Below are 20759 nucleotides of genomic sequence, written 5' to 3' on the forward strand. Positions count from 1 at the left end.
AGGGTGCCCCCCCCCCCTACACCCCATCCACCCACCCCCACCCCCCCCCCCCCCCCCCCCCCCCACCCCACCCCCCTTCAACAAGAGATCAAACACCGTAGCTAATGTGATGTGTAACAAGACACACTTCTATTGTCCCTGTCCAGGAGCCAGTGAATAGGCCCAGAGTGTGGGAAACGAGAGATACCACACTCACAGAGAGATGGCTGACGGGAAGCTGCTCCGCTCTGCCACAGGTCCCACTTTCTGCCCAAGAACTTTATGGCAGGAATTCAGTCTGTCGGTGGGCGGGCGACTCATCCTCACACACACTTGTAGACAAAAGCCCCCAGCAGCCACCCAAACACCCAAACCACAGAGTCACACACACACTTGCGCGTGCACACACTTACGCGCGCGCACACACGCACATGCACACGCACACGCATGCCCACAATGCAATAGAGAAGATATAATACTCCTATAATAACAATGAGAAGTGTGTGTGTATGAGATATGGAAACCACCTGCAAATTTGGTAATTGCCTTTCAATCGATCAATCGTAAACAAATACTACAAATGAAATATATAAGAAGAAGAAAAAAATACTTTTAATAAGAAATATCTGAGGGGGTATGTGTTTCCTTTCAAATTGGGGCTTCATCTAAAACCAATTGGTCGAAGTGTAAAGCATAAAACTTGACCCCCAAACATAGCATCAATTAAAGGAACACTCTGCCCATTTTCAACCAGCTTTGTATCATTAGAACATCAGTAGTATAGTGGACCAGTGATGTCACTGGTCCACACTTTAACACTCAATAACTGTCAAATTAAATGACAGACTTCAAAACCGTTTACAGTTTTCTGATATACTACTGATGTTCTAATGATACAAAGCTGGTTGAAAATGGGCGGAGTGTTCCTTTAAGTCACTTAACAGTAACCAAACTCCGCAGATAGGCAAATCAAAGCTGAAATCGGAAGAGTTAACGCAGACCAAAGCCAGACAGTCTTGGCTCTTGTGCCAATGTGTGTGAGGCCAGTTGACTTGATTTTTCCCAGATGGAGCGGGACACAGACTTTCTGTTTGTCCTGCAACAAAGGATCAATTAACATTCCCAGTGGAGCATTGAGGAGCGGCATGGCTTTTGTAGCTCATTCACCCTGATGTTGGGGACTGGTGGGAAAGTGTGGAGACGGGGCTACTCACACACTGCACTGCCCACAAGGCCGGCTTCACATCTGGGACCGCAGAGGCACGCTGCCAGGCCGGCCATAATGCCATTAACTTGACACTAACTTGACACAGCTCATTTACAGAAAAGGGCCTGTATACCCTCGAGGGAGGAGATCGAACGCTGGGCACTATAGCAGTAGCCTACACCAGTGGTTCTCAAATGGGGGTCCGGGGACCCCCAGGGGTCCGTGGCACTTTGCCAGGGGGTCCTCGAAAAGTTTTCAGGAAAATAAAAATAAAAACGTTTTTTGTTTTGTTTTTGCAAAAGCTTCAACGAAAATATTGTATGCTTTAAATCTAAAATGGTTCATGGATTACATTATAATCTAAGAAATCTCTCAATTTAAAAGTCAAGCACGTTACCGCTTAGCCCAAATTCACAAATTCATTCACAAATCAGAATGAGGGGGTCCCTGGTATATTTTCTATCTTGTAAGGCATCCTTGCTGAAAAACATTTGAGAACCTCTGGAACCACCCCTGGGGGTCCCCGGACCCCAATTTGAGAATCACTACGCATCATCAGGAAGCTGTAGTTCTATGCGCTTTGGTGATTCCAACTAGCCTAGATATTTAATTTTTGCAATTTTCTGACAGTTTTTTCTCCTGTGATTGATTGATTGATTGATTGGTTGGTTGGTTGGTTGGTTGATTGATTGTAAGCATGTGCATGTGGTGTGCTATTGCAGAATATAGTCAGCAGCACACTTGGACAGATCCCCTGTTTGTGAAGCAGTGAATTCATTAAGTGTCCGCCCTACATTCCCATAAACCCAACAGTGTCAGCAGTGTCTCCTGAGTTTTCCCACACTCAGTGTCCAGTCAGTGGGAAAGCCTGGATTATTGCCAGCCAGAGCGATGGCACAATGCATAATCCGTCTGTCTGTCTGTCTGTCTGTCTGTCTGTCTGTCTGTCTGTCTGTCTGTCTGTCTGTCAGGCAGTCTGTCTGTCTGTCTGTCTGTCTGTCTGTCTGTCAGGCAGTCTGTCTGTCTGTCTGTCTGTCTGTCAGGCAGTCTGTCTGTCTGTCTGTCTGTCTGTCTGTCTGTCTGTCAGGCAGTCAGTCAATGTGGAGTTATCTGTTTCCGTTTCAAACGTTTTTTCAACATGCTCCCCAAAATTTGTGCACACAGATTTTGTCCACACATAAACTAATATTCTCACTGAACGTAATGTAATATACTTGTGCACGTTTTCCCCCATTTGTTTATGTGCATGCATGCACAATCCCTTTTACCTAAAGCACAATACAATTATTTAGCCTACAACAATAGCCTGTTACACGTGCATGTCCTTGATTGTGTCTGAGAAACAACAAAGTGCACTAAAGTTATAGCAGTGTTTTCCCTAATCCTGTCAGGAAATCCTAGCTAGCCTACAGGCTAGGGCTATGGGACAGCTGACACTGAGGGGCGAGCCCACTGTTCATGATGCAACAGGTGGAAAGTGAAAATGATGTTTGGCCTGTTGAACTTCTCATTGGCTCTTTATGCATAAAGTTAAACTGCTTAAAACCAGTGTTTGAATCTGGTGTGGTTGCTTCTCCATCATTTTAGGAATCAAAGACATCTCTCCATACATTTGGTTATCATTATAAACATGATTACCGTAAATGTTATGGGCCTATGGCCCATATGCTCTGCATTTGCAAAGAGTCAATTGATATATTTTTTTTATAAAACTTTATTTAAATAAATATAAATCATTAGGGACTTCATATGTGTCAATCAAACCAATAATCGGCCCTTAATACAAAGAAATGTACATATTTGTTTATTTTTTTTCCAAATAAAACACTACCTCATACCGTCCCAACTATTCACTCTGTATGTCTCAAGGTGAGAAGAGGACTGTCAGTTTTTCTCATTTCAAGAGAACTTTAGCCAGTCAATTGATCTTCTTGATACTGCAGTTCTATCTATCCAAATGCTTTTAGGAGAAAAGTCAGTTTCTTTGAAGAGAAAATGAAGCTTCCTTCCTGTGAAGCTGGATTGTTTTATTGCTGTGTAGCATTTGGCTCCTCGAGAACCTTTTATATCTCTCCTTAATTGCTGATGCCCCCAGCTTTGAACATTCTCACCTCTTGCTTATGTCATTTTGGTTTACATCATCTAATTTTGAGTTCAAATTGATTATCAATCAGTCATGACCTCTGGGTAACGCTTTAATTACCTGTTGCTTATCTTGGGAAACATTCCGTGCACAGAATACTTGCCCTCTTGAGTTATTGACGTGTCTCCCATTGTGGCGCTGGGTGTCCCACCGCTCAGAGTGTGGGAACCCCAGCCTAGCCTCAGACACATGGCTTTGTTATGCTAATGTGTCAGTATAAAATGGGGAGCGGCTCCTCCAGTGGGATCAGAGCTCACGCTGTCGTCCAGAAGGAGCAGGTCACTTCACCTCCACAGACATGGCTCCCTGCTCCACCAGCTACCCCTCCATGCACCACCACACCAGCAGCCCTGAGAGAGACAACATCAAAGTGAGTAGGAGTTGAGAGTAAAACATTTTGCATCACCTGCCTGCTACAAAATATCTGATTGTTGTGTTTGTCTATTTATTGGTGACTTGAATCACAAACTTACCCAGCTGCCTCCTCTTCCCCCAGATAAGAAAACCCCTCGTGGAGAAAATGCGTAGAGATCGCATCAACAGTTGCATCGAGCAGCTCAAGGTGTGCAATTTTTATTATCTTGTTTTTATCTTTGTTATCTAGTGTTTAACTTTTGTCTACCTATTGCTGCTGCCTGCTGGTCACTGAAAGTACCAAACAAAATGTCATTGTATACCTACAATGTGAAATAAAGTCTCTTATTTCTTATGTCTCATAGCTCATCCTGGAGAAGGAGTTCCACCAGCAGGAGCCCAACACCAAGCTGGAGAAAGCCGACATCCTGGAGATGACAGTGAGCTTCCTGAGGCAGCAGCTGCAGCCGGGCCTCTCTCAGAGGGACTACAGCCAAGGCTACTCCCAGTGCTGGAGGGAGTCGCTGCAGCTCCTCTCTGTCCATCAACAAGTGTCTCCTCTCCAGGACCTCCAGCAGCAGAGAGCTGGCAGCTCCTCTCCAGGCTCCTCCGCCCTCAGGCCCACCAGCGCGCTGCACCACAGCAGCAGGAAAGACCCCGTCTGGAGGCCTTGGTAGAGACTCTCTGAACCCTGGAGGAGACCACACTCTCCCTTCACCACCTAGGAAATATTGCATTTCCAACCTGCCCGTTCTTGGTGGGTTTCCTTATTGTCTCATCACATTGATGGACAAGTAATACTGAAAGCGAAGGTTCTCACTTTTTTTGGGAAGATGGTCCTGTCTCGACTTTGAATCACATCTGGTATTTTGCTTTTCCTTTGCGTTTAAGAACTGGAACTTGATATGGAGTGATGATCTTTTTGTGAAATCTTGGAGCTATTGTGAAATGATTGGTTACTCCAGTGGAGTTCATGTTTGGATCACTTGATGTAACAGTATCTACTGTAATTTACTGACAGATGCATTTGAGAATATTTCTCTTCTGTTTGTGTTTTGAATTAACTATATGCCACATGTTTAAATGTATGAGTGATTGCTCGTGTGTGTGTGTGTGTGTGTGTGTGTGTGTGTGTGTGTGTGTGTGTGATTGTGTGTGTGTGTGTGAGTGAGAGCATGCGTGCATCCGTGTGTGGTTGTGTGTGTGTGTGTGTGTGGGGGTGGGTAGGTGTGTGTAATGGAATGTTGCTATCACGCTCTTAAAACTTGTTTGTAACATTTGTATGACAATTAATAAAAGCTACAATCATTAAAACTGACTACTTTCCCTTCATGATCAAGGAGAGAATAATAATATAATGTTCATCATAATGTTATAGAGTGCTCTGCTCCTAAAGCTTCTAAAGCCTGTTTTCATAAATAATTGATGTTGCAAAGAAAAGGTTCACAGGTTTAACACTCAACCATGAAATAGAATGAAAAGTATAAAATTCCAATATCTTACACTTTTTAGCTAATTGTCTTCATAAAACCCTGTTTTAGTTGTTTTTAGTTCATTTCTCATTGCATGTCATGATATCAGTTTGGACAAAGTCACCTATGAATTCCAACATGGACATTTAACCTGTGATTCAAACCAGTATACTTACTGAACTTGGTACAATTTATTCAAATTATTATTACTGCTGACGTCACTCTGCAAAAAAAAGGGAGTATACAGTATATACGCATTACGTGCACACACTTGGCCAACTGAGCATGTCTTCCCCCTATATTGTGTTGAGTGACCTCAATGTAATAATAATCATTTGAATAAAGAAATACATTTAATAAGAATGTTTTGAGTGACAGGAGAAAAATGTGTTGGAATTCAAAGGTGTAAAAATATGAATATCAATATTGTATATGAACTACAGGCATGCACATACACGTGCGCACACATTGATACTAGTAGTTTTGTACTAAGCACCACTATCAACTTAGTCATATTGCTTACATGCAGTTAAAGCTTGTTTGTATTGTATAAGCAGCAGGAGTCACACAATATTTAGTTAATAGTCAGAATATGTTTTTTATTAAGAACTAATGAGGCCAACACCAACAAACCATGATCACTGAGTTATATGCATTTCTCCTCATGCAGTACATGGTCATATAACTGTATAGCATGTATTCAATATACTAACAATATAATATAATGCACAGCATCCACAAGACTGTTGTTACACAGATGAACCATTGACCTTTGGAATTTGTCAAATACAGTACTTACAGTACAGTACCTTTATAAAAGGCAAATTAGTCACAACTCACAACAGACATGATCAATAAACAACTATTTTCCAATACAGTTTGATAGAACATTTTCACTAGCAACTTACTTTTTACAGTATAATTTCTCAGAGAGCTTGCGTGGTGAAAGATCTCCTTGTGAGTAAGAGAAGAATAGAATACCTAATACATTATCTTCTCATCAATATGACGAAACAATAAAAACACTCAATTGCTGAGCAGGTTTGGAAATTCATATTTCCTACATCGTGAGGGAGAGAGTGTGGTCCCCTCAGGGTTCAGAGAGTCTCTACCAAGGCCTCCAGACGGGGCCTTTCCTGCTGCTGTGGTGCGGCGCGGTGGTGGGCCTGAGGGTGGAGGAGCCTGGAGAGGAGCTGCCAGCTCTCTGCTGCTGGAGGTCCTGGAGAGGAGACACTTGTTGATGGACAGAGAGGAGCTGCAGCGACTCCCTCCAGCACTGGGAGTAGCCTTGGCTGTAGTCCCTCTGAGAGAGGCCGGGCTGCAGCTGCTGCCTCAGGAAGCTCACCGTCATCTCCAAGATGTCGGCTTTCTCCAGCTTGGTGTTGGGCTCCTGCTGGTGGAACTCCTTCTCCAGGATGAGCTATGAGACATAAGACATAAGACACTTTATTTCTCTTTGTAGATATACAATGACATTTTGTTTGGTATTCTCAGTGACCAGCAGGCAGCAGCAATAGGTAGACAAAAGTTAAACACTAGATAACAAAGATAAAATCATAAACATTGCACACCTTGAGCTGCTCGATGCAACTGTTGATGCGATCTCTACGCATTTTCTCCACGAGGGGTTTTCTTATCTGGGGGAAGAGGAGGCAGCTGGGTAAGTTTGTGATTCAAGTCACCAATAAAAAGACAAACACAACAATCAGATATTTTGTAGCAGGCAGATGATGCAAAATGTTTCAATCCCAACAACTCCTACTCACTTTGATGTTGTCTCTCTCAGGGCTGCTGGTGTGGTGGTGCATGGAGGGGTAGCTGGTGGAGCAGGGAGCCATGTCTGTGGAGGTGAAGTGACCTGCTCCTTCTGGACGACAGCGTGAGCTCTGATCCCACTGGAGGAGCCGCTCCCCATTTTATACTGACACATTAGCATAACAAAGCCATGTGTCTGAGGCTAGGCTGGGGTTCCCACACTCTGAGCAGTGGGACATCAATAACTCAAGAGGTGAACTGGCCACAGGCTGACCGGCACAGATAAAGCCAGTTTCATGATATAGATCAGACTAGAGAATACTATCCTGTCAATCTCTGATCAGTGGCTGTCCCTTATCTCTCCCATAATAAGTCCCATTCCAATTATAGCCAGGTTTCAGAGAGCGGCTCCTGATGGGATCCAATTAATATCTTGGAGGATTTCATTCCGCAGTGGTGTCCGGGGAAAAGCCATTAAGAAGTGTGTTTTTAGAGATTTGATTCCCATAGCACACTCATGATCGATGATATAATTTAGGACAACACCATTACTTTGACTCATATTATAATATGGTAATCTGGATGATTAAACATTTTTGCATGTTTTGCCTCTTTAGATTCTCTGCTGAAAATTTATTTTTTCCCCCCATTTTTATCTTTGCTAGTACAAACTTACATTTGCCTTTATGTTTAGTTGCCTTCTAATAATACAATCACAATGTAAAGGTTGAAATTAGATTAGAACACCCTTTGAACACATGCAATTACTGACATGACAATAACATTCATTATGGAATATCCTTGGAGTTTCAAACTTTCAAGGACCCCCAGTTCAGGGGGTCCCCAGCAAAAAGGGTAATACATTATTTTCACTAGAATTCCAATCATAAGTAACACAATGACAGAAAGTATGAGAATTGGGTTTCATACACCTGTAATAAAACATCTAAACTGTGACAACCATCCCACTCTCCTGCCCCGTCTTGCAGGAGCCTGGTGTTGGGGTTGTTGGGCTGATTGGGTGCACCTGGGCCCGGTGTGCTCATTGGGCTTAAGAAGTCCAGCTGAAAAGTGTACATCATTCTGCATTCCACAATTTTTACGCTGTGGCCACTAGGTGCTGAGGTGTCTGTAAGATGGTTTGTCTGTCTGTCTATTTGTCAATCTGTCTGTCCCCACGTAAGTAGCAACTCACGCTGCTACGTGCATGATGTCACGGCTCGGCCTGGCCAGGTCACTACTATACGGATGTCATCACCGATTATGTCATAAATCACTGATGATGTCACAGACAATGATGAGGTCATGAATCACTGATGATGTCATAAAAAGCTGAGTAAAGATTGGGAGGCCACGCTGTTATTAGACTGTCTTGTTTTTATTTGTTAGAAATTGAATATTTTGTGCATCTTGAGCATCCTCCTGAGATTGTATTTTAAAGGGAATTTTGACCATAAATATTTGTTATTGTTCCTTTGGGTGCCTGCAGTAAAACTCCTGCTTGTTCACCCATGGCACACGACACTTCTATTGTTGACTGCAGGGTTTAAGACAAGGAGACTGTGGGAAAGCCAAGCTCAGCCTCTACTCACACATCTACTGGTCAATAGGCTGACCTCCTGCCACAAAAGGCCCTTTCATCCCTGCTCTCAAACAACAGCCAACCACAACCCTGTGTGTGTGTGTGTGTGTGTGTGTGTGTGTGTGTGTGTGTGCGCGCGTGTGCTTGCTTGCACGCACACACACACACACACACACACACACACACACAGACACAGTGTATTTATTTGATATGTGATGAGATATTACATCATACTGCAATTATGAATTTTTTTGTGTGACCTCAGCAGTTGCCATCTGCCAATCTCACACTTGCGCTGACGTTTCTGCACTACAGAAATTCTTTACAAGATGTTTACTCTCATGTTAAAATCTTAAAATCATATTTTTCTGAAACAACTTGTTCAAACAATTCTTTGTATTATTATCTTGATTATCTTTGATACTAGAGTATATACTGTCACAAAAAAAGTTCTTGTGACGAGTGAAACTTCATCAGAAAGTGAAATTACCTCACCCCATTGGCAGATTTCTTCAATTGTTTTAGGATTAAAAAACACGATTGATTCTGGAATCAATATTAGTGTTACAGTCCCTGGTGCACATCGCATCACTGTGATAGAAAATAAGCGCTCCTATACAACCACACTGTGCTGCCTCCTTACAAACAGGTTTTGTCCTGTTTCTGTGTTTAGAATGCATTTCAGGTGTTAATGACTCCTGTTACATTCAGGAAGATCTTTGCAGATTCTGATTGTTTTACGCCATACAACTGTTCTCGTGAAAAATAAACAAAATTGTTCTTCTAAAGAAATATGTATTTTCTGTATTTTCTGCAAGGCCAGTAAGCAGTAATTCAGTTCCTTACATTTGACCATGGATGATCAGAAAAGTTTCAGCATCTTTGTCTGTGATATTGAGAAACCCTTCTTAATGCAAATATTTTCACTGAAATATTAGTGTTTGTTCAGCCGTTTGTTCTCTCATGGAAATACTCCACACCAACTAATACTTTACATGGCCATTTGCCTCCATAATAGGCGACGGCCTGTGTGGTTGACAAAATGCGCATTATTGCTGTCAAAACAAAGGGTTTGAGTCCAGTCCTGCACGCAGGTGACGATCAGGCAAATTGTGCGTCAGTACAGCAGGTGTGTTTACACAGACGGTACAAAATGAGCCTCAAATATCAACCAAAAGGCAAATGTAGCCACACCTGTACTTGGTGAGAAACCTGATTTTACCACCGCATCCTCTGTTTACTTAGCTTTCACCTTTTTGTGAAATTAGGAAATGGTGCTCATCTCCATTAGCAACAACAGTGGGGGAAGATGTAGCCTACAAATATATATAAAATATATATAACTTTGTCAAATAGCCTAGTATTCCAGTTTATGTCCACAATTCAAAATGCACCATAAGTATAAAAAAATACTGACCCGTTTTATATTAAATACTTTAGTAAGAGCAGAATTTCATATTCAGTCAAATGTCTTTCAATTTCAGTGATGCTATTCAGGGATCACTTATTTTCACATTGACTGCTTCCTCTTAAAGATGAATGGCAAAAGAAAAAGAAAAAAAGCATTTTCTTTTATGATCTGACCATATTTTACCAACAAAACCATTTTAATAACTGCTCACTCCCAACTTGTCAAATACCGACGTTTGGTCAGGACCAACATGTGGCAGCAAATGCAATAGGATATGTAGAAATTCATAAGTGCTGATACCCGTTGGAGCATGCAATCACTAACTGCTCAGGTTAAGGTTTGCTCATTCATGTTTAAGATAATCAATACATGCTTAACTCAAACACAACACTTGAGTGAAAGTGCTTATTTTCTGTTTATGCATAAATGTATAAATGCATAATGCATAAATGTAATGTTTGTCCTTGTGCAAAATATAAGATTTATTATATTCATTATTTTAATTAAACACTTTATCTGTCATATAAAGAAATAGTGGAATCCTTATGGCGATTGCACTTCTGGTCAGCCCAGAAACCGAACCCTGGAGCTGCAGATGGCAGTTTCCTTGTGCTGAGGTGTTTGGGTCCGCCAGATCAGGCAGCGGGAGGGAAGAAGTTCTAACTGTGAGTAACCTTAAACCCCATAGACAAAGAGATAACTCACAAACACATTAAACGAGTGTTCATGTAGAATGCATCACATGATAGAAACACCTGTTAATTCCCTTAATGCATCACAGGATAGAAACACCTGTTAATTCCTTTAATGCATCACATGATAGAAACACCTGTTAATTCCCTTCATAAATTGAACCGACAGCTTCATGAATAATAGGTTTGCACAACTGAGCCACAGACCGCCTAACTTCACCCTAGTTGGTTTACAGTTGTCTGTCACTTGTCAAAGATTAATGAAAAAACACCGGTCTCCCTTTTCATGGCTTATTACATTTATGCAATTCATTTTAATGGGAGGGGAACTCTATGGTCAAAAAAGCAAATTTCCTACATGCAAATATGCTTCACTCAAACAAGACTGCCCGGAAAGATGCAAAACGGGGCCCGGCCGCATCTCCTTTCCTCCCCACCTTCCTTTCCTAACCCCTTCAACCCTCCCTCCACCTGACCCACCTCCAGTATGCCCCTTAACCATCTTATCAGCCAAATAAGTCAAATACACGTGAAGCGAATGGTTCATTGCTCCACACCAGCTGTCTGAGGTGGAGGTGAAGACATCTGAACATGTGTGGTGGTGGTGGTGCTGCTGCTGTGTTTCTGTCCCTGTTCGGGCTGATGCTCCTCGTATCTGATGGGAAACTGGACTTGGTGTCCGAGGGAAAGGGACTACAGCTAGAGGGAGACTTCTCCATCACTGGACTATTTCCTCTCCATGACACTGATGTACCTTTCTCTGGTCTGCCTGCCTTGGGAAGCTGCAATAAGTGAGTATAGGCTACACACTGTTATTAGTAATTTTACCGTTTTTGTACTGTATAAGTATTGTATTTCACTCAATCACATTGACAAATTGTGAAGTCATTCACAGTGAATGGCCAGTCAGCAAATCAGCAATCTGGGAACCCAAAAGTCAATTTCTTTTCTTGACCCCCCCCCCCCTCCCCCCCATGCAAGTCGAAAGTCTGTCTCGAGAGATTGGCAAAGAAGAGAAGAGTCATCTGGCTTTACTTTGTGTACAGTGGAGCTCATTTAAAATGTAGCCTACTCAGAGTAAAAGTTATGGAGAGAAGTACCCCCCCCCTAAAAAAGGGGGCTCCACGTTTAGTTTAACTTAGATTGTTATACTAGTACTTGTACTTGTAAGTAAAACATCACAATCACAAGTGACAATAGCCTATACTTCTTGAGTATGCACTCTTTCCACCACATCTCAGCACTGTTTGAAAATCAACAAAATCATTACCTTTTAAGAGTATAAGTTGATGTTTCTGTATTCCCCCCCCCCATGTTATCGTATCCAGAGGCATAAAAAACAAACATGGCTATTTCCTGATGCAAGCCTTGAGATTTGCCGTGGAAGAAATCAACAATAACGTCACCGCCACCGGCAAGCCTCTCTTACCAGGAGTCAAGCTGGGCTACCAGATCTATGACATCTGCTCGGTCCCAGCCAGCGTTCTGGCCACCCTGGAGCTTCTGGGCCAGCAGATCCAGACCGAGAGAGACACAGGCCCCAACGCAGACTCCAGCCTGGGGCAAAGGGCCGTGGCTGTCATCGGGCCGGACAGCAGCAGCAAATCATTCACTCCTGCTGCTTTACTAGGGGCCTACCTGGTGCCACAGGTAAGTTTCTAACACACCAGAGGGAAAGAAGCTGATTTCTTTCTGACTTTGAAAAGGAATACATTTGACATTATTATTAATTAATAATATATGTATTATTATTATTATTATTATTAATAATAATAATAATAATAATAATAATAGTAAAAATTTCTCTCTTCTTCCTCCATTTTTTCATTATCCTTTTCCTGCCATTTTCATACACTTTTCTAGCTTATTTTCTCTCTCCTGAGACACAGCCCAGAGTCATTCATCACGTTTCTCTCTGCTAAAACCTTTAGATCTCTTACGAGGCATCGAACGAGATGCTGAGCAACAAGCTCCTCTACCCGGCGTTCTTCCGCACCATCCCCAGCGACAAGAACCAGGTGGCAGCCATGATCCAGCTGCTGCTTCGCTTCAAGTGGACCTGGATCGCTCTGTTGGGCAGCGACAACCACTACGGCCTGCAGGGCATGCAGAGCCTGTCCCAGCAGGCGGCGCAGCACCACATCTGCATCGCCTACCAGGGCGTCATCCCCAAATTCACAGCGGACACGGCCCAGTACATGAGGAGCATGGTGGACGGCATACTGACCACCAACGTCAACACCATTGTGATCTTCTCCAGCAAGTCCAAACTCAGGGGCTTCTTCCCCTTTGTCGTGGAGAAGAACGTGACAGGTAAGGTGTGGATCGGGACAGAGGATTGGTCAGTGGCCACTCTGATATCTGGGATACCTGGGATCCACAGCATTGGCACTGTCCTGGGTGTGTCCATCAAAAACACTGCCATATCTGGCTTTGAGGAGTTTGAGAGAAGGTCAGCTGCTGATGTGTCAAAGCAACAAAATGATGGCGCTGTGAGCCCAGGTGCGGCCTGCCTGCAGAGCACAGACCTGTCCAGCTTTGCAAAGCAGAACTATTCTCTGGAGAAGTATGATGTCACCTCTTCTTTCAATGTGTATAAGGCGGTGTACGCTGTGGCTCATGGCCTGCACCAGGCAGTCGGCTGTGATTCTGGAGAATGCCACAAGAAGACGTTGCATCCCTGGCAGGTGAGTGAGCGCATAAATATTGTTAGTTAAAATACATATTTATTCACTCTTAGCAAAAGAAATTGAAATAGACTGTATACCACTTTTGTTTGTTTTCTGTCTAAAGAAGCAATAAGTAAGATTTTTGCTGTCCTATAGCACAAAATGACCATCTACCCGTGAGGGTTGACAGGGTTATTGATCTGTTTATCAATCACTCAATGATTACTTGCCAGGTGCTGACATTTTTGTCTTTCAAAACTCATTTTCTGGGCCATACTTTGTTTTGGCATTTCAAGACATTCCAGCTAGATATACATGTATGGTGGCCCTGAAGTGCAAAACACAACGGCAGTTCACAAAACAAAAAAGAAAAGTCCAATTGAAGTTGATAAATCTTCTAGATTACTTAATGTCTCTTTAAGAGAGGACTAAATGTTCTCTGTTAAATATGATCATTACATTTTCTCCCTCCTTCAGCTCCTGCCATGGCTCCAGCAGGTGAGATTCACTCTGGAGAACACATCCGTCTACTTCGACAAGCACGGAGACCCGCCCACAGGATATGACATCGTGACCTGGGTGTGGAACGGGACAGACTGGTCTCTCAGAGTCGTGGGCTCCTTCACTCCTGATCCAACCCAACTTACAATCGACCCTGCTCAGATTGAATGGCCAGACACTGGATCAGTAAGAGCCAGGAATCTTTTTCACTGTTTACACTATTACTCAGTTCAAATGATCTTACCATGAATTTGATTATCAGCTTTAGCCTTGTTTCAGTTCCAAGTTCAATGAAAGTAATTAAGCCCTCACTATGTATGGGTTACCGTGTTTGAGGAGTAGCAGATTATATCCACTGGTGTTACAGTAATCTGATTACTAGAACTTGTAGAAATGCCATTCATGAAATACAGATACTTTTGATACTTATTGGATTATTCAGCAGCCCACTTGATGCGAAAAGGCTTCTGAAATGATAGATGCTAACAGAATTGTGTACATCTACTATTAATAGTTGATTCCCTCCTTTTGGAATAAATTGTAAAACTCCCTAATAAAAGGGATTTTGGAGCCAAATCTAATTGAAAACAATCAGAGTTCATAACTGAATTTGAGTATTTCAGTGGATTAGGTTGCTGATTACAGTCCTACACTGATTAGTCCCTAATCTGTAATCTAATTGTGAGAGTAACCTTGCCGGGCGTCTGTTCCTCCAGGTGCCTCTGTCCATCTGCTCTCCAGACTGTCCCACAGGACACAGGAAGCTGCAGACGGGACAGCACAAGTGCTGCTTCGACTGCATGGGCTGTCCTGCCGCTACCTTCCTCAACAAAAGTGGTAAAATGAACACACACACACACACAAAGTTCACGACAATTGATTGGAGAGAGAGAAAAAATAAGTTCCGAAAATTCCAAAATAAATGAATGATTGGAAAACTGTTTACAGTTTTCTGATATAGGCTACACTACTGATGTAATGATACAACAAAGCTGTTTGAAAATTTTCTGAGTGTTCCTTTAACAATTTAGCCAAATTTTGTAGCACTTTAACAATAACAATAGATTGTCCCCACATGATCCATGTATAACACAAAAGTGTTTTCTTCTGTGGTGTGTGAAGTTGACCAGCAGGTGGTGACGAGTGTTCATAATATTCTGCCTGAGGCATGAGCCTACCTAATGGAGTTCATGGGCCTGTGTCTCCCTCCTCTGGTCTAAAAAATGTCATGCATTGTATAAAATATCATGTATTAGAAAATGTCATGTATTATAGGACGAATCGGCGTGACATCACGACGACAAAAAAGCACCACCCGGCCGGAAATGCGGAACTGCAGCAGTAGTATGAGTTGTTCCAAACAAACGTTAATATCTCAAAAACTATACATCACACGCTTGACATTCGAGTGAGAGCAGAAGTAGCTCAAAGTAGCTCAAGGGTCTGATGTATAATGTAGGCTATGTAGTGTTCAAGTTGCGCGTCGCAGTTTTTAAAATGAAGTGAATTCATAAAAGTACAGCCTGCTAGAGTGAGACACTCAAGGCTGGCTCCATAGGCTCCCATTATAAAGTTGCCCCCAGTAAGCCGTTTATTTACCCACACTGATCCCTCATATACCAGTTCTACTAATGCTATTGTTTGTTAATGCTGTTGTTTGTCTTCTCTTCATGAGGACCATAAAACCTATTTTGGGGGGGGATCAAAAATGTTAAAAATCAAAAACTGTCACGAGACCAAATCACAAGACAGCTCTCAGTTTGATACTTTCCTCCTCCTCCTCAGGATCGACCACATGCCAGCCATGCCTGCCTGAGGAGTGGGCGCCCGCCCTCAGCGAGCAGTGTCTGAACAGGACCGTCCTGCTGCTGTCCTGGGACGCGCCCCTCTCCGTGGCCCTCCTCTTGCTCCTGGCTCTTTGTCTCCTCATGACCTCTGGCTCTGCCCTGATCCTCCTCCTCCACCTGAACACGCCCGTGGCAAAGTCCGCCGGCGGCCGCACCTGCCTCCTGATGCTGGCGGCCCTGAGCGCCGCCGCCGCCAGCTCTTTGTGCCATTTCGGCCCACCGTCCCGGCCGGCCTGCCTCCTCAAGCAGCCCCTGTTTGTCGTCAGCTTCAGCGTGTGCCTGGCCTGTATAGCGGTGCGCGCCTTCCAGGTCGTCTGCATATTTAAGCTGTCCGCCAAGCTGCCGCAGGCTTACGACACGTGGGCCAAGAACCGCGGACCGGAGTTCACGATTCTCCTGGTGTCTGCCGCCATCTCGCTGGTTTCTGTGCTCCGGGTGGCCCTCAACCCCCCGCAGCCGTCCCGGGATCACGCCTTCTACTCGGACTACATTGTGCTGGAGTGCAGCAACACCCTCTCCCCTGGCGCCTGTGTGGAGCTGGCTTATCTCTCCGTGCTCAGTGGCCTCTGCTTCTGTTTCAGCTACATGGGGAAAGACCTGCCGGCCAACTACAGCGAGGCCAAGTGTGTCACGTTCAGCCTCATGGTCTACATGATGTCCTGGATGAGCTTCTTCACCGTCTACCTCATCAGCAGAGGCCCGTTCACCCAGGCTGCCCATGTGCTCGCCATACTGTCCAGCGTCCTGGTCTTCCTTGGGGGCTACTTTATGCCCAAGATTTATATTATTGTGATCAGGCCACAAATGAACACAACCGCCCATTTCCAGAACTGTATTCAGATGTACACCATGAGCAAACAATGAAGCACTGTTGTGGAGACCCATTTGATTTACTGTATGTCTCTCTTGTTTATCACAGATGTCCAGATCGTCCCATCAACTTCAAACTTGGCGGGCGTGCTGCCGTGTGAACGCTGACTGATCTCTTGATATATGGATTGATATTATATGTCAGCTAAACATGAAATATATTGTATGTTGATGCTGTAAATTATTTTTTCACATTTTAATGGTTTGTAAACAAATCTGACAACAAATAGCTATATAAATAATATTGTGATATATCAATCTCACTCGTGGTGGCTCGTGAGCTTGGAAACAGGGGAGGACGCTTCGGTCACCGCCGGGAAAAATTTGGCCGGTTTTTTTCTTCTCTTTTGCAGCTTGAAGACAGATTTAGAGGAATATCTCATTTTAAATTAGCATTAAGGATTACTCCACTTTTCTTTTTTTATATATATTTTATTTGCAGTTTTAACAACATACAAAACAAACAAGCTCAGACATTTATTTTCTGTCGATAGCAAACACTGCAACAGGAAGTGAGCTGGGGTTCAATTTAGAATGTTTTTGTTGTCAAGTTAAAACCATCTTACTTGAAAGTAAAGTCCATTATTCTGTCTGTCTGTGCGGCAAAGATGTCTATGGTCTTTTCATACCACTGAGGATTCTGTCTAAGAGATTTTAGAATCTTCCTCTCAATTGCAAGGATTGCCAAGCTCCTTAGTCGTTCCTGTCCCATTCTGTTCCTTGTGTAAGTTTTCAGTCTTTTCAGACAAGAGAAACTCCGTTCAGCTCCAGCAGATGTAACACCGATTGTGGCAATGAGAGACATAAGTCTGTACAATTCAGGCAATGCATCACAGAGATCACTGGCTTTCATTGACTGTAATGAATCACAAAGCTTAACCTTGTCACCATGGATCTCCTTGTCACGGTAAAACACCTGCAACTCTGACTTCAATTTTGAGAGATCAAAGAATTGGCCATAGTTGTCAGTCAGACTTCTGAATGCATCCATGGGAAATTCACTTTGGAACACTGTGAATTTGTTAAAATCCAGAAGCTCCATGAATCTGAAACGTTCAAGGTTTTGATAGCGCTGACCAATCTGACTTTTAACACTTGCATGGATGGAGTCATACAGTCGCTTATACACTTGTTTGGGATCCTCATTACCTCGTCTTTGTCTTCTTCTGTGCATGAGCTCTGGATCCTCTGTAACATCTGCTGCTCTATTGAAAATCCTCTCAAATGCCTCCTGTGACTGCAGCTCCTCCATAGTGTCCATGAGCTTCTCAACTTCTCCTTTACAAAATGAAACATCTATTGCTTTTGTCTGCAACACGTCAAACACAATATCTGTCTGGGAGAAAATCTGCTCACATGTCAAAAGCAAAAACATAAATTCAAAGTCTTCTAACTTTGTCTTCAGCCCATGTGCTGTTCTTATAGACTCCTCATCCATTGAGGGGTGATTGGCGATGCGAGTGAACGTGTCTATCAGGCTGTCTCTGTTATGAGCCACTGTGTTCACAATACGAGAGGTGAAGTTCCAACGTGTAGGGGCACTGTTTGGCACTTTGGCACACCCAGATTCCTCCAGCATCATTACTCTTGTGGTTGATTTGCAAAAATAAGAGCTGAACCCATCAAGAGTTGCAAAGAAAATCCTGGCCTTGGGGATATTTTTCAATCCTTGGCTCAGGACAAGATTAAGGCGATGTGCATAGCCGTGTACAAAGATCGCACTGGGGGCAACCGCTCGCACCTTAGCTTGCAAGCCGTTAAGATCTGAGGCCATAACGGCAGCGCCGTCATAGGTTTGTGCAATGAGTTTCTCCACAAAGTTAAAACCAGACATCTCTGACTGCAGTAACTCAAAAATGGACTGGGCATCCCGTCCACTGGACACATCAAAAAAGCCCAAAAAGCGCTCCTGAATTGTGCCATTATCATCTATGTAACGGACAATAACAGACAACTGAGAGTGACAGCTCACATCCGTTGTTTCGTCAACCTGCCATGCAAAAAAGGGAGCTGCATCCACTTCTTTTTTGATTTCACTTGTAATTGTTGATGCAATTGCTGATATCAAATCATTCTGAATGGTTTTAGACAGGCCAGAGAACACATTTTCATTTTCAATATGGTCCGCTAATATCTTGTCATAGTGTGCTATCAAGTCCACCAACTCCCTGTAGTTGCCCTTGTTAGCCGACTCCTCCTTCTCATCATGTCCCCTAAAAGATTGCTCTTGCATCCCGAGGTAAGCGGTTGCATCAATAAGACGGATTAAAGCATCTCTGTTCCGTCTCACTTTCACATTGTAGTTTGCTCTCTGCAAACGCGCTCCCTCGTCAAGCAACTCGTTGATGGGCACCTGACAAAGTAGTTTCAGCCTACTATTCGCGCTGATGTGGTCACAAGACTTGTCATGCCTTTTTGTAGCCCTATCTAAATTCTTAACATCACAGAATCCAGGACCACACCAAGTGTTATAGTAAAATTTAGGAGACTTCATCAGAAGGCATGGCCAACAATACAATTGGTTAGTCGTGGGACTGCCCGTTAGCCAAGAAAATCTCTCATACCAGACCATATTCAGCTTGATCTCTTTCTGCTGAGCCATTGTTTTTTTCATAGTTATTTGTGGAGTTGGTCGCCCTGCAGTCTTGATCCTCAACTTTGTTGCATGATCCAAACTGTGGAAAGGCTCTGACAACACAAAATCCACAAGGTTTTCTTCGCCATCCCACTCTCTGTGTCTGCATCCATCCGTCTCCTTCAAAGAAACAAGATCAATAGAAATGATTAGGCTACAGACCGCTTTACCATCTACACTGTAACAGGCCACTTAATGACACTAGTGCTTCCACACATCATCAATGTGGTTTACTGTATAATAAAGTTTTGGTTTGAAAATGTCATAAATGTAAAGCCTTATTAATCCTGTGAAATAAACTCCTTGTTAAATAGAGCTGATGTCATCATTACTTCACACTCGTATAAAGAAAGAATAATTTGTTTAAAAAAAAATTAATCAATAATTGGGGTTAATAATGCATGGCACACATATGGGATCAGGGGGCTCTCGTTCTGATGGCAAACAATTTGGGAGCTTTGACTCACCTGAGCAGCTGCCATGTTGTGCAGCCCATCTTGTCCTGTGTGAGCAGAGTGCTCTATGTGCTCCCCAGCCGCGACCTGATGCTGCCTCACCCCCTCAATAGCAGCAGCACTCTCCTTCAAGGAAACAAGATCAATAGAAATGATTAGGCTACAGACCGCTTTACCATCTACACTGTAACAGGCAACATCAAACTTAATTTCAGGTTAATTCAATCACACAATCCTAAAACGTGGGTGCTGGCTTGACAGATTCCTCAACTGCAATAACTTTTCTGGCAGAAGATGTAGCCCAGGCCAGTGTTTCTCGAACTTGTTCATGTTAAGGAGCCCTAAACTAACACAAATTACACCATGCACCCCCATATAGATAAGATTTTGTTCCAGAGTCCCCCATCTGATAAGAGTTTTGCTTTTAGATGTTTTATCACAGACATTATATGAAACCCATGACCAAAATAGTCATACATTCTGTGATTGTGTTACTTATGGATGGAATTATAGTGAAAATAGATTAATCTCCCCTTTTTGCTGGGGACCCCACTTTGAAAACCACTAGCTTAGGCTACAACTGTTGCGAGAAGGTGAATTTTCACACATTTTCAATGCAGATTGAGGACAAATAAGATGGATGTCCTCTGGTGCATTTTAACGTTAGGCCCACCCAGGAGAAAGAGAGTTGAAGTGGGAATCATTTCTGGCTGAGCAAATGCACCTCAAAATAAAGTAAGATATTTAGGCTACAGTTAGTCTGTCAGTAAAAGGTTTGATGGATGAACAAATCAATCAAAAACACTTCACTACTTCCAACATAGGCTACAAGTTTCGTTTCATTACATTGCATGGAGGGGGCGAGTTGCGTGCTGCCAAATTCAGTTTAAAAATGTGCGAGTTTAAGATCGCCATTGTATTAGGAAATGGCGGGCTATTCAGCATAAAACAATATAATACGAAAAAGTAGCGCTGCTTGGTGGACGCCGAATTTAGTAGAAGCCCCGGATAACTCGAACTTAATTTGACTTACTTGCATATCCATGCTGTCACAGCTGTCTGTAGTCGGTGCGCCGTGCAGCCGATGAGGTTGCAGCAGTATCGCAGTGTTTGCTACCTCGGGAGCCTCCGTGTACCCCGCTGCCGTCTCGTTGCAGAAAATCTTCTTCTTTTTTCTTCTTCTTCTT

General features: G+C 43.2%; 1 protein-coding gene and 2 pseudogenes across 3 annotated transcripts; 2 read left to right on the forward strand and 1 right to left on the reverse strand.

The window, feature by feature from the left end:
• Positions 1–3627: 3627 nt before the first annotated feature.
• LOC310780750 (transcription factor HES-5 pseudogene) lies at positions 3628–4360 on the forward strand (annotated as a pseudogene). Its single transcript has 3 exons — positions 3628–3699; positions 3826–3891; positions 4049–4360. The product of its transcript is annotated as a transcription factor HES-5 pseudogene (transcript).
• Positions 4361–6263: 1903 nt separating this feature from the next.
• LOC310780751 (transcription factor HES-5 pseudogene) lies at positions 6264–6993 on the reverse strand (annotated as a pseudogene). The gene is made up of 3 exons: positions 6922–6993; positions 6727–6792; positions 6264–6575 (listed from the first exon to the last, which is right to left on the reverse strand). The product of its transcript is annotated as a transcription factor HES-5 pseudogene (transcript).
• Positions 6994–11186: 4193 nt separating this feature from the next.
• On the forward strand, positions 11187–16476 carry tas1r1 (taste receptor, type 1, member 1; the record flags this gene model as incomplete). Its single annotated transcript, XM_083641257.1, has 6 exons — positions 11187–11386; positions 11924–12245; positions 12527–13282; positions 13742–13951; positions 14482–14602; positions 15551–16476. 6 exons carry the CDS (start codon positions 11187–11189, stop codon positions 16474–16476), a joined length of 2535 nt encoding a protein of 844 aa, XP_083497383.1.
• Positions 16477–20759: the final 4283 nt, after the last annotated feature.

Source organism: Poromitra crassiceps (assembly GCF_964638095.1).
Source record: "Poromitra crassiceps genome assembly, chromosome: 8".
NCBI lineage: Eukaryota > Metazoa > Chordata > Actinopteri > Beryciformes > Melamphaidae > Poromitra > Poromitra crassiceps.